The sequence below is a fragment of the Phyllobates terribilis genome, unplaced genomic scaffold, assembly GCF_046119375.1.
Source record: "Phyllobates terribilis strain yellow unplaced genomic scaffold, ASM4611937v1 Scaffold_99__1_contigs__length_5935540, whole genome shotgun sequence".
Classification (NCBI taxonomy): domain Eukaryota; kingdom Metazoa; phylum Chordata; class Amphibia; order Anura; family Dendrobatidae; genus Phyllobates; species Phyllobates terribilis.
This window is the reverse complement of record NW_027362859.1, coordinates 5,599,390-5,613,470: the sequence shown is the minus strand read 5'-3', so window position 1 is coordinate 5,613,470 and position 14,081 is coordinate 5,599,390. Positions and strand designations below refer to the sequence as shown.

The following is a 14,081-nucleotide window of genomic DNA, read 5'->3' as shown; positions in this document are numbered from 1 at the left end:
CTCCGTACACCTTGTACACACGTGGCTCTGCTCCGTACACCTCGTACACACGCGGCTGTGCTCCGTACACCTCGTACACACGCGGCTGTGCTCCGTACACCTCGTACACACGCGGCTCCGCTCCGTACACCTCGTACACACGCGGCTCTGCTCCGTACACCTCGCACACACGCGGCTCTGCTCCGTACACCTCGTACACACGCGGCTCCGCTCCGTACACCTCGTACACACGCGGCTCCGCTCCGTACACCTCGTACACACGCGGCTCCGCTCCGTACACCTCGTACACACGCGGCTCCGCTCCGTACACCTCGTACACACGCGGCTCTGCTCCGTACACCTCGTACACACGCGGCTCCGCTCCGTACACCTCGTACACACGCGGCTCTGCTCCGTACACCTCGTACACACGCGGCTCTGCTACATCCACACTGTAAACCCCTCCTGACCCCACACATAAACTTCAGCTCATCCAGCACCATGACAACCAGCACAGCAGAGTCCTGCATCCACTGAGGCCCCTGATCATGTGACCCCTGACTCCTCTCCTCCTGTGACCTCATCACAGCTCCTGTGCGCACAGAGCAGCCATATATGTGGTGGCGGCTCTGCAGGTGGAGGTATGTGGAGATCCCCCATTACTGGGCGCAGGGGGCATTAACCCCTTCAGCACGGAGACTCTTTTGGGGTCTCTGTGTGGTGTGAACAGTGAGGTAACAGCTGTGGGCAGAATGCGGCTTAGCTGGTTCCCGTCCACATTAGATCCATTCAGACGACTGCAGGATGAAGGACCGAAGCCCAGCGCCATTATTCCTCTCCTAGCTCCAGCACAGTAATGTAGATACTGGTGATTTCTCTCCATTACTGGATCGAGTATCGGGGGAGTTGTAGTCCGCCCCCCGTATGTCTTGTATCTGTTATACGGCCAGTATACATTTGGGCATTGTCTGCCATACACTGTAGTGCTGTAGCCATGTTTTCTACTGGCATTACTGCGATTGTCCGGCCGCATCTTGTTATCGGTAGTGATGAGGGAACGTGCTCCGATAAGGGGTTAACCGAGCACGCTGGAGCATAACTGAGTATCATCGGAGCTCTCGTATATCATGTTCGAGTCCCTGTGCCTGCATGATTTGCGGCTGTTAAACAGCTTCAACACTTGAGGATTCCCTAACAAACAGGCAATCCCTGCATGTGTTGAGGCTGTCTAACAGCCGCATATCATGCAGGCACAGGGACTCGAACATGATATGCGAGTACTCTGATGATACTCAGTTATACTCGAGCGTGCTCGGTTAACCCCTTATCCAAAGACCATTCGCTGATCACTAGTTCTTGGGTCTTACAGAAGACCCTGCGATGCGATGCTCGGCCCACTGTCCTCAGAAAGTACGGTAGTTCAAGGAGAGTTGTTATAGGACTGAGTGCTTAGATTAATGTCCACTCCCTGCCCCTAAATATTATAAAGTTGCTGTCCATGTGGCACTAAAGGGTGTATTTCACCTTTTTTAAACCTATTAAATAAATAATGAATTTAAAAAAATGATGTGGAGTCCCCCCCTATTTTTGATAACTGGCTAAGGTAAAGCAGACAGCTGGGGGCTGATATTATCCTGCTGGGAAGGTCCATGGATATTGGCCCCTTCCAGCCAAAAAATACCAGTCCGCAGCAGCCTCAGAATTTGCAAATCACATTAGATGCGACAAATTTTGGCACTTTGCCTGCCTCTTCCCAATTGCCCTGGTATGTTGGCAACCGGGGTAATATTTTTTGGCTTTACGTCAGTTGTGTATTCTCAGCTGTTATCAATCCCAAGAGTTAATATTGGAGAAACGTCTATCAGACACCCCCATTACTAACCCAGTAAACTAAAAGAAAAAAACCACACAAATATATTTTTTAGAAAACAACTCCCCGACAGACAACAGAGGAATAAAGTTCAGAGAAGAAGCTTCATAGAAAGACGTTGAAGTTACAGGCGTCATTTAACCCTTTGAGAGAAAGTGATTCCAGGGAGTAAATCCAGAACACGTCTCTGTAGAAGTTTACAGCGTTGTGATTGTGAATCCGATGCGGTCGTCTCTTCTAACACCGACCATCGGAGATCAGAACTTTTATCACCATCTCCGAGAAATGTCTGGCCACGGTGGTCTCCCCAAATGTCTGCTCTTCTTCATTCTTTTTCTTGCAGCAGCCGCAGTGGATTTCATCCTAGATTCATAGAGCCGAATAGAGGACGATGTTCCTTCAGTCTGTTTGTAACTGATCATTGTCCACTTTACCACAAGGGCACTTTACCGAGTAAATCACATCAGAACTGTAGCTGGTAAAAAAAACACCAATTTCCACGGTTGTCCCTTCTAATTGGTGGGAAAACTATCACCTCTAATAATCCTCACACAGTTCTGGAATGACAAACACGGAAAAGTGCCCCTTTATGGAAAGAAAGTCTGTTTAGACACTTTAGCTTAATAGTATCAGCTCTAATCAAATGGTTATATAGCGATTTACCCTGAAGATTCACAAATTGTGGGGTGGTTTTAAAAAATGTTATATTTAGGGTGTTTTTGTGAAGGAATCCTGTATTGCTCTCATAGTACAGTGCCCCTTTCTTGGCCCCCATACACAGTATACTGTTCCCCTAGTACCGCCATCCCCCCACACTCTGTATAATGTTCCCCCAGTACCTCCATCCCCAATTGTATTTTTTTGGGGTATTTTTCATGTAATATATGGAAACCTACATGAAAATGCTAAAAAAATTCTATCATATCCAGAGAGAAAAAATACATTGTATATGGAGAATTTGGCATCAAATATCTCTTGTGTTGGTGTTCTTACAAACAAGCTTTTATAAATGTCTCAAATTTCTGTGTGTGAATCAGACCTGAGATCTAACGTGATAGAAGATTACAGTCCGGAATCATATAGACGGCCGGTGGTGATCTAGTGGGTGACAGGACTCTGGCCAAATATGTTTCTAGAGCTGTAGTTGAAGATCAAAATGTCATCCTCATCATGAAGTAGTTATTTGTCATGTGACGTGTAATGAATATCTCCTGCAGTATTGCTAATGCCGATTCCAGTGTCCGTAAATGAGACGAGAATTAGCGTTATGGAAGATGAGTCTATGAGAAACGTGTTCAGCTGCCGACTCCAAGGAAGAAACTGCTTGTTGTCTGTGGCCTAAAATATATAGGTTTTATTACTAGATGTAAAGAAGAAAACAAAATAGTAAATCTCATATATTTCCCTTATTATCTCCAGTGATTGTATTATTACACAGGATTTTTATGAATTTACATCGGCTCATCTTCTCATTCAGGTCTCTACAATATCGGATCCTCTAAATAAGAAAATGTTTCTGCTTCATCCATTAAGCATGGATATGGACAGGGACAAGATGGCGGAGAGGATATTACACCTCACCCTGGAGATCCTCTTTCGTCTTACTGGAGAGGTGAGAGATTCTGATGACGTCACATTACATCATTCTTATCTATGGGAATAAGAGATGGACAGAACTGGAGAGGTGAGGACTCTGGAAATGTCTGTAGTGGTATTTATTAATGTCTCTCCATAACCAGGATTACACAGTAGTGAAGAAGACCTCTAATGAGCACTGTCAGGATCCTGTGTCTGAGGGATGGGGAAGACCCCTGAGCCCAATCACGGGGCCTCCACCTCACCCCCTGATGCATGAGGACATCAATGACCAGAAGATCCTAGAACTCACCTACAAGATGATTGAGCTGCTGACTGGAGAGGTGACACTGCTGGGAATGCTGGGACTTTATACAGTAACGCTGTGAAGGGATCGGGGGGGTAACGGTATCATTGTATGTGTCAGGCTTCTATAAGATGTCAGGATGTCGCTGTCTATTTCTCCATGGAGGAGTGGGAGTATTTAGAAGGACACCAATATCTGTACAGGGACATCAAGATGGAGGTTCCCCAGCCCCTCACATCAACAGGTAATAAGACAGAACTAAATACACATGGCCTATTATCTGTATGTAAAGAATGAATTCAGTCCCTGTATGTGTTTTCCTTCAGATCTATCTAGTGAGAGGACAACACCAGAGAGATGTCCTCATCCTCTTCTTCCACAGGACTGTAAACCTGAAGATCCCGATGTTCCTCAGGATCATCAGGTAGATGGAGAGAATGTATCATGAGATCTCCCCTATGATGTGTAGACGGCTGTGAAGGTCTTGTGCTCAGTCTTGTTTTATCCACCAGTATTATATGTTTTATACTTGTGTAATGAGAATGGTGGAGATGGCAGGATTAGAGCTGATCATAGATGTGAATTCTCCATCTGTCTGTGACTGTTACGGATCCGGGTGTGAAACCTCTGTGCTGTGATACAAGGAGGGACCAGAGCGGCGTAACTAAGTGCCTACCCTGACTGACCCTGGCCACACGGCGGCTTAGTCGACTCCGTGAACCAAGGAGGGACCGGGAAGGTGAACCAGGTGCCACTCTGGGACCGACCTTGTGCGAGAGCAGGCGACTCCCACGGGACTGATGGCCGAAGCCGACAGGCACAGCAGATGAGCACGGCTGGTAGACAGGCAGGTGATGCGGGTAGACAAGCAGGTGGGCAAGGCTGATAGGCAGGCGGGCACTGGAACCTGAGGGCTGAGGAGAGTGTTAGCACACAAACAATAACCTTGCACAGGCACCTCAATTTTGGAGGTGCCTAATATAGGAGCAGTCCTCCGGCCATTGGCCGGGGACTCTTTTTAGGACTGATCGCGCGGCCCCTTTAAGAGGGAAGGAGCTCACGCGCGTGCGCCCAAAGAACAGTGCATGGAGAACTGCGTGTGGTGCACACACCCCATGCAGATGCAGCAGGGGAGCCGGAAGACGCCTGACCGGGACCGCGGTGGTGAGGGGATCGGCGTCTCTGCCTGGCAGGAGGCAGAGACGCCGACGCTACAGTACCCCCTCCTCTACGCCACATCTTCTTTAGGCTCGCAAGAATTTTTTCTAGAAGACAAGGAGCATGAATGTTCTCCCTGGGCTCCCAAGACCTCTCCTCAGGACCAAACCCCTTCCAATCCACAAGAAAGTCTTTCCTCTTACCCTCTTGATGGCCAAAATATTCTCTACCTCAAAGACGTCCTCAGTGGAGACTGGAGCTGGAGTGGTACCTGGATCGTCAGAGAAAGGATTAAGGACAATAGGCTTGTGGAGAGACACATGAAAGGAATTGGGAATCCTTAAGGAGGCAGGGAGTTTCAGCTTGTACGCCACTGGATTTATTTGGTTCAGGATCTAGAAAGAACCGATGAAACCCAGGCCCAACTTGTATGATGGTATCTTGAGATGGACATATTTGGAGGAAAGCCAGACCTTGTCTCCCGGATGAAATAGAGGTGGATCCAGACGTCTCTTATCAGCATGCTTCTTCATCCGTTCGGAGGACTGAAGAAGCGCGGATCAAGTGTCTCAAATTCACTGACGAGAGATTCCGCGGCAGGATTGTCCACTGAAGAAGAGATGGGAAACGGAATTCGGGGGTGTCAACCGTAAACCACAAAAAACGGAGACTTAGCAGCGGACTCGCTCACATGATTGTTATAAGAAAACTCGGCCCAAGGCAGAAGTTCTACCCAATCGCTATGATGAGCGTTGACAAAGTGCCGAAGAAAACTGGTAAGGATCTGATTAATACGTTCCATTGGACTGAGGATGATAGGCTGAAGAAAAGTCCAAAGAGACATCCAGCAGCTTGCACGTGGCTCTCCAGAAGCGAGAAGTGAACTGAACTCCTCTGTCTGAGACCATGTGGAGGGGTAAGCCTTGGAGACGAAAGATGTGACGGATGAAGTCCTTAGCCAGCACCGATGCGGACGGAAGACCAGGCAAAGGAATGAAGTGAGCCATCTTGGAGAACCGGTCAGCGACCACCCATATGACGGTAGAAACGACAGATACCGGAAGATCAGTCATGAAGTCCATAGCAATGTGTTGCCAAGGAGCAGAAGGCACGGGTAGAGGAAGAAGACGACCAGCTGGGAGGTGCCTGGGTATCTTGTTACAGGCACAGGAGGAACAGGCCACGACAAAATCCGCAACATCCTTGTGCAGGGTGGGCCACCAATAATGTCTGGCAATGAGCAGAAGCGTCTTCCTCTGGCCGGCATGACCAGCCAGTTTGGCCGAATGACCCCAGAGTAAGACCCTCTTCCGATCCTGAGCCGCTACAAAGGTCTTACCAGGAGCTAGATGAGACAGGTCAAACGGAGCAACAGTCATTATACTGGAGGGGTCAATAATGTGTAGAGGCTCCTCCTCTCGATCGGTAGACAGAAAAGAGCAGAATAGAGCTTCAGCTTTAATATTCTTGTCTGCCGGGCGGAAATGGAGAGTGAAGCTGAAACGAGCAAAGACCATCTGGCCCGGCCCGGATTTAATCTTTGGGCGGTCTGCAAGTAAGCGAGGTTTTTATGGTGAATGTAGATGACCACCGAGTGCAAGTAGCGCCACTCCTCCAGCGCTAATTTGATGGCCATCAGTTCTCGATTTCCTATGGAGTAATTGAGCTCGGACGAAGAAAAGAGTTTGGAGAAGAAGCCACAGGTCACCATTCGCCCGGACGAGGATTTCTGGGTGAGCACTGCTCCGGCCCCGGAGGAAGTGGCGTCAACCTCCAGGAAGAACTGTTTATTGCAATCTGGACGATGTAGCACAGGAGCGGAGGAGAAGGCTTGATTAAGAGAAACAAAGGCACTTTCCGCCTCGGAAGTCCATTCCCTGGGATTTGCTCCTTTACGGGTGAGAGCAGAGATGGGAGCAGTCCGGGAGGAGAAATAAGGAATGAAGAGGCGGTAATAGTTAGCGAATCCCAGAAACCACTGAATATCCTTAAACCCCTCAGGTCGGGGCCCCTTTAAGACAGCAGACACCTTCTCGGGATCCATCCGCAGTCCGGTCTCAGAGATGATATTCCCCAAAAATGGTAGGGAGGTCTGGTCAAAGAGGCATTTCTCGTACTTAGCATACAGACGATTCTTCCGGAGCCTCAGCAGTACCTGACGAACATCCTTCCGGTGAGAGGGAGGTCAGGGGAGAACACCAAGATATCGTTCAGGCACACCACCATGCGGGAATACAGGAGATCTCGGAAGATGTCATTCACTAACTTTTGGAAGACGGCTGGAGCATTAGAGACCGAAGGGCATCACGCGGTACTCGTAGTGACCATCCCAAGTGTTGAATGCCGTCTTCCACTCGTCTACCTGGCGAATCTGGACCAGATTGTACGCCCCACGAAGATCGAGCTAAGTGAAGATCTTTGCACCTTTTAGACGGTCAAACAGCTCCGAGATGAGAGGCATGGGGTACTTATTTTTGATGGTAATCTTGTTTAGGCCCCTATAGTCCATACATGGACGAAGAGAGCCATCTTTCTTTTTGACGAAGAAGAATCCTGCTCCAGCCGGAGAGGTGGATTTCTGGATAAATCCCCTAGCAATATTCTCTTCTATGTATTCAGACATAGCACGGGTCTCGGCCAGCGACAAGGGGTAGATTCGCCCGCGGGGAGGTGAAGCACCAGGTATTAGGTCGATGGGGCAATCATACGGCCTATGAGGTGGTAGTGTCTCTGCCTCCTTTTTATCAAAGATGTCTGCTTATGACCAGTAGGGTGCCGGCAGACCAGGTAGGTTAGCTTGAGTAGACGGAGGTCAAACAGGACGAATCGGAACCAGACAGGACTTATGACATTCCTGACCCCAATGGAGCACCTCACCCGAGCTCCAATTCAGGACGGCCTCATGTCTCTGTAACCAAGGCAGGCCAAGCAAGAGGGGATAAGAGAGACCGGACAGCATGTAAAAGGAGACCCTCTCCGAATGTAGCATTCCCACCTGAAGAGTTACAGGCTCAGTGACAAACAAGATGGTCTCAGAGAAAAGCTTTCCATCCACAGAGGAAACCGCTAAAGGATCAGCCAGACGTATGGTAGAAATCTGATATCGCTCCACAACGGCCTGTTGAATAAGGTTCCCAGCGGCTCCGGAATCCAGATAGGCAGTCTCGAAGAAGCGGGTCTCATCACTGGTAACTGAAACGGACAGAGTCAAAGGTGGAGAGGAAGAACTTTGGCCTAGGACGACCTCTCCAAGCGGTCCTAGACACTGGAGTTTCCCGGTCTCACCGGACAGGTGCAGATTGGATGCTCTATACTGCCACAGTAGAAGCAACTCCCCTCGGCACGGCTGATCTCCTGCTCAGACTTGACCATGTTAACTTGGTCTATTTGCATAGACTCTGGAGAAGACACCGGAGGGGATGCTGGTTGTGAGACTGGCCTTTGGAAGGTCAGTGCGAGGCGCAGGGGCCTCCTCTCACGGGTCTTGTTCTTTAGAACGCTCCTGAAAACGGATGTCGATCCGTGTAGCTAATGACACCAGGTCGTCCAGAGAGGGAGGTATGTCACGACCGGCTAGATCATCCTTGATCCGTCCGGAAAGGCCCTCCCAAAAGGTGGACACCAGAGCCTCATTGTTCCAGGCAAGTTCAGATGCGAGGGTGCGGAAACGCGCGGCATACTGTCCCACAGAGAGACTCCCTTGGCGGAGTCGGAGAAGAGAAGAGGCAGTCGAAGATTTTCGTCCAGGCTCATCGAACACCTTCCAGAAAGCCGCGAGGAAGGCCTGGAGGTCGGACACCAGAGGATCCCCTCTCTCCTACAGAGGGTTAAGCCACGCCAACGCCTCTCCGGTGAGATGAGACATGATGAATGCCACCCTGGCCCGGTCGGAGGTGAACTGGTGTGCCAGGAGTTCAAAGTGCAGCGTGCACTGATTAATGAAGCCATAGGGCAGGGTGACCACCGAAACGTGGAGGAGCAGAAAGCTGGGGTCCTAAGCCGGATGCCACAGCGGCACTAGGTTGAGGTGTCGTCGGAGCGGGTGCCGCTTGGTTAGAGGCGGACACAGTCTGGGTGAACAGCGCATCCAAGTGGGAGTTGACTGTCCGCAGATAGGACAAGATAGTATCCTGTTGGGATCTCTGGTGAGACACCTCTTGGTACAGGTCTGAGAACGAAGGAGCCTGGGAGACACCGGATTCCATGGCCTGTGCAAACTGTTACAGATCTGAGTGGTGGAACCTCTGTGCTGTGACACAAAGAGGGACCAGAGGGGCGTAACTAAGTGCCTACCTGGACCAACCCTGGCCAGACGGCGGCTTAGTCAACTCCGTGAACCAAGGAGGGACCGGGAAGGTGAACCAGGTGCAACTCTGGGACCGACCTTGTGTGTGAGCAGGCGACTCCCATGGGACTGATGGCCGAAGCCGACAGGCACAGCAGATGAGCACGGCTTGTAGAAAGGCAGGTGATGCAGGTAGACAAACAGACGGGCACAGCAGATACACAGGCAGGCGAGCACAGCTGATAGACAGGCTGGCGGGCACTGGAACCTGAGGGCTGAGGAGAGTGTTAGCACGCAAACAACAACCTTGCATCGGCAACTTCATTTTCGAGGAGGTGCCTAATATAGGAGCAGTCATCCGGGCCATTGGCTGGGGACTCTTTAGGACAGCAAGAACAGTGTCCGGGGAACTGCGCGTGCTGCGCACACCCCGGGCAGATGCAGCAGGGGAGCCGGAAGACGCCGGGACAGCGGCTGTGAGGGGATCGGTGTCTCTGCCCGGCAGGAGGCAAAGACGCCGACGCTACAGTGACTTTTACAATATTTGTTTCAGGGTGAAGATCTGACCCATATTAATACCACAGAGACATATGTGAGGGGAGATGAGAAGTGTAAAGAGGAGATTCCTACATATGACTACCCAGGTGAGTAGTAACCACTAAATACAGAGAAGTCACAGATTTTTCTCAGATAATAGTGTAGAAAACCGCAACACTGGTGGAATAGGTGCGCAAGTAGGGTCCAAAGCCATTCAAAAAGCAAATGAAACTTGACAGGCATAATTTTAAAGTATTTAATTGCAGTCCAACACAGGTACAATTGTTTTGGTCCTCAAGACCTTCATCAGTGTGTCCTGCAGCATAAAGAAATAAAAGTAAAAACTACATATATCAGACAAAAGCATAAAAAGTACTAGAAACAAACTGTCATAAGGTATTTCTGAAATTCATAATTATCTGAAAATCAAAAACATTGCAATAGAGTGCACATAATGGCTGTATAATAAGTGTGACCTACCAGACTGCTAGGAATATAGTTAAAGGTGAAAGCAGGAAGTACACAGTGTCTCAGTGGATAGACAGGATCTAGGGAGACAAACAGCCATAAGAACACCAGCCTCATAATGATTATCCAATAGGTACCAGCAGATATACAGTGGGTACGGAAAGTATTCAGACCCCTTTAAATTTTTCACTCTTTGTTTCATTGCAGCCATTTGGTAAATTCTAAAAAGTTCATTTTTTCTCATTAAAGTCCACTCTGCACCCCATCTTGACTGAAAAAAAACAGAAATGTAAAATTTTTTGCAAATTTATTAAAAAAGAAAAACTGAAATATCACACGGGCATAAGTATTCAGACCCTTTGCTCAGTATTGAGTAGATGCCCCCTTTTGAGCTAGTACAGCCATGAGTCTTCTTGGGAATGATGCAACAAGTTTTTCACAGCTGGATTTGGGGATCCTCTGCCATTCTTCCTTGCAGATCCTCTCCAGTTCCGTCAGGTTGGAGGGTGAACGTTGGTGGACAGCCATTTTCAGGTTTCTCCATAGATGCTCAATTGGGTTTAGGTCAGGGCTCTGGCTGGGCCAGTCAAGAATGGTCACAGAGTTGTTCTGAAGCCACTCCTTTGTTATTTTAGCTGTGTGCTTAGGGTCATTGTCTTGTTGGAAGGTGAACCTTTGGCCAAACCTGAGGTGCAGAGCACTCTGGAAGAGGTTTTCATCCAGGATATGTCTGTACTTGGCCGCATTCATGTTTCCTTCAATTGCAACCAGTCGTCCTGTGCCTGCAGCTGAAAAACACCCCCACAGCAAGATGCTGCCACCACCATATTGCACTGTTGGGATTGTATTGGGCAGGTGATGAGCAGTGCCTGGTTTTCTCCACACATACCGCTTAGAATTATCACCAAAAAATTCTATCTTTGTCTCATCAGACCAGAGAATCTTATTTCTCATAGTCATAGGTTTTGAGCAAACTCTATGCGGGCTTTCATATGTCTTGCACTGAGGAGAGGCTTCCGTCGGGCCACTCTGCCATAATGGCCCGACTGGTGGAGGGCTGCAGTGATAGTTGACTTTGTGGCACTTTCTCCCATCTCCCCACTGCATCTCTGGAGCTCAGCCACAGTGATCTTGGGGTTCTTCTTTACCTCTCTCACCAAGGCTCTTCTCCCACGATTGCTCAGTTTGGCTGGACGGCCAGGTCTAGGGAGACTTCTGGTGGTCCCAAACATCTTCCATTTAAGGTTCCTAAGAGCACAGTGGCCTCCATAATCCTTGAGTAATGCAGAAATTCTTTTATAACCTTGGCCAGATCTGTGCCTTGCCACAATTCTGTCTCTGAGCTCCTTGGGCAGTTCCTTTGAGCTCATGATTCTCATTTGGTCTGACATGCACTGTGAGCTTTGAGGTCTTATATAGACAGGTGTGCGCCTTTCCAAATCAAGCCCTATCAGTTTAATTAAATACAGCTGGACTCCAATGAAGGAGTAGAACCATCTCAAGCAGGATCACAAGGAAATGGACAGCATGTGACTTAAATATGAGTGTCTGAGCAAAGGGTCTCAATACTTATGACCGTGTATTTCAGATTTTCTTTTTTAATTTGCAAAAAATTCTACATTTGTTTTTTTTCAGTCAAGATGGGGTGCAGAGTGTACTTTAATGAGAAAAAAATGAACTTTTTAGAATTTACCAAATGGCTGCAATGAAACAAAAAGTGAAAAATTTAAAGGGGTCTGAATACTTTCCGTACCCACTGTATGTAGAAACATACCCAGTAGTGAGAGCAGGAAGTATGACAGGTGTGGAATGTGGTATTCCCCGCTGGTTCCTAAGGTCGCCATGTCAAGGGAGGAGAAAGCCTAGTATATGTGGTCAGAGGGCAGGACCTAATGTCCCAGGAGACCAGTCAGGGTGAACCGCTAGTGTAACGTTCCTGGAAGTGGACTGAAGCGATAGGAGGCGGTGTCTGGATAGCAGTGACGTCACCGGAAATGACGACATGTCGAGCGCCGCTAACGATTGCCTGAAGGCTTAGGAGGAGGCGTGGCTGGAGAAACTGAGGGCGAACGTGCGTTCCACGGTGCAGGATGTGCATGTCAGAGGCTGTGTCATGCGTTGCAACAGCAACGGTGTTCTGAGTGGGTGGAGTGCGTTCCAGAACAGGGGAGTTTGCATTTCACTATGTGATGAGGGATGGAGGTCGTGCAGGACAAAAAAATAATAAGCCTGGAAATGTGACAGGAGGTGAACATGTGTAAGTGGATCAGCCTGTGGGTAGTGGAGGATGATGATCAGTGATTAAAATAAGGAGAAGCCGTTCTGCAACATAAAGAATGCAAAATAAATACCATGATAATGAAAGAAAATCCCTTAAATGACATGCAAATACTGTATCTCAAAACACATATAAGTACACTCCAACAGTGAAAAACTCAAGGCTGAGAACAATGTGGTACAACTTATGCAGTTCTCTCTAAAATTATCACAGGAATGATAATAAAACATAATCCCTATTGAGCCCCCTGGGGGTAAGGGTTTGATGTTCATGGATCCAAAAGGCCTCCCTTACTTCAGTAGGCGTACACGTTCACCTCCTCGTGTAGGGGAAGCACCTGTTCAATGACCTGGAACTTGAGTTGAGATATGTTATGGCCTAATGTAACGAAATGTTGTAGCAAGAGTAGTAGTAGATTCTTACATCTAATTGTGGACTTATGCTTGTGGTTGTGTCGTCTCACCAATGTATGCCAGACCACAAGGGCATTTAATGAGGTATACTATGAAGTTGGTGTAACAGGTAAAATACCCTGTGACCGGGTATTGTTTACCGGTATGGGGATGGTAAATGGTGTTCCCATGTAGGACGTTGTTGCATTGGTGGCACTGCAAGCAGTGGAAGGTTCCCCTTAGGAATTTGTAAAAAACGTTGTTTGACCCCTGTATGTTTGGGGCCCTCGTCGACATGAATCCTTGAGATTGGGTGCCCGATTGAAACACGGAAAAAATGATTATTGGAACTCTGGGATGTGGAGATAAGCAGATTGTAGGATGTGCCAATGTTTCCGGATGGTTTTGTGCAAAATGTATGCAAACGGATGGTAATTGTAACATAGTAACATAGTTTTTAAGGTTGAAGGAAGACTAAGTCCATCTAGTTCAACCCATAGCCTAACATGTTGATCCAGAGGAAGGCAAAAAAAAACCATGTGGCAAACACTACGCTCCACATTGGGGAAAAAAATTCCTTCCCGACTCCATACGACAATCAGACTAGTTCCCTGGATCAACGCCCTATCAAGGAATCTAGTATTTATAACCTGTAATATTATACTTTTCAAGAAAGGCATCCATGCCCTTCTTAAATGTTATTAGTGAATCACTCATTGCAACATCATGCGGCAGAGAGCTCCATAGTCTCACTGCTCTTACAGTAAAGAATCCCCGTCTGTGATTATGATTAAACCTTCTTTCCTCCAGTCGTAGAAGATGCCCCCTTGTCCCCGTCTCAGGCCTCAGAGTAAAAAGATCAGTAGAAAGGTCTTTGTACTGTCCCCTCATATACTTGTATATAGTAATAAGATCACCCCTAAGCCTTCTTTTTTCCACAGTAAATAACCCCAAGTGTAATAACCTGTCTTGGTATTGCAGACCCCCCAGTCCCCTAATAACCTTGGTCGCTCTTCTCTGCTCTAGTTCAGCTATGTCTTTCTTATACACCGGAGACCAGAACTGTACACAGTATTCTAAGTGTGGTCGCACTAATGACTTGTATAGAGGTAAAATTATCTTCTCCTCATGAGCATCTATGCTTCTTTTAATGCATCCCATTATTTTATTTGCCTTTGCAGCAGCTGCCTGACACTGGCCACTAAACGTGAGCTTGTCGTCCACCAATACAC

At 48.1% G+C, this 14,081-nt stretch overlaps 1 protein-coding gene across 1 annotated transcript in view; it reads left to right on the top strand.

The window, feature by feature from the left end:
- The first annotated feature begins 564 nt into the window (after positions 1–564).
- LOC141198718 (uncharacterized) overlaps positions 565–14,081 on the top strand; it is a 51,308-nt gene continuing 37,791 nt past the window's right edge. Inside the window, exons 1-6 of the mRNA XM_073663136.1 lie at positions 565–620; positions 3,327–3,461; positions 3,589–3,768; positions 3,852–3,975; positions 4,058–4,155; positions 9,728–9,818. Coding sequence (XP_073519237.1) covers positions 3,360–3,461; positions 3,589–3,768; positions 3,852–3,975; positions 4,058–4,155; positions 9,728–9,818 — 595 coding nt within the window. The 5' untranslated portion in view covers positions 565–620; positions 3,327–3,359. The remainder of the gene's footprint in view (positions 621–3,326; positions 3,462–3,588; positions 3,769–3,851; positions 3,976–4,057; positions 4,156–9,727; positions 9,819–14,081) is intronic.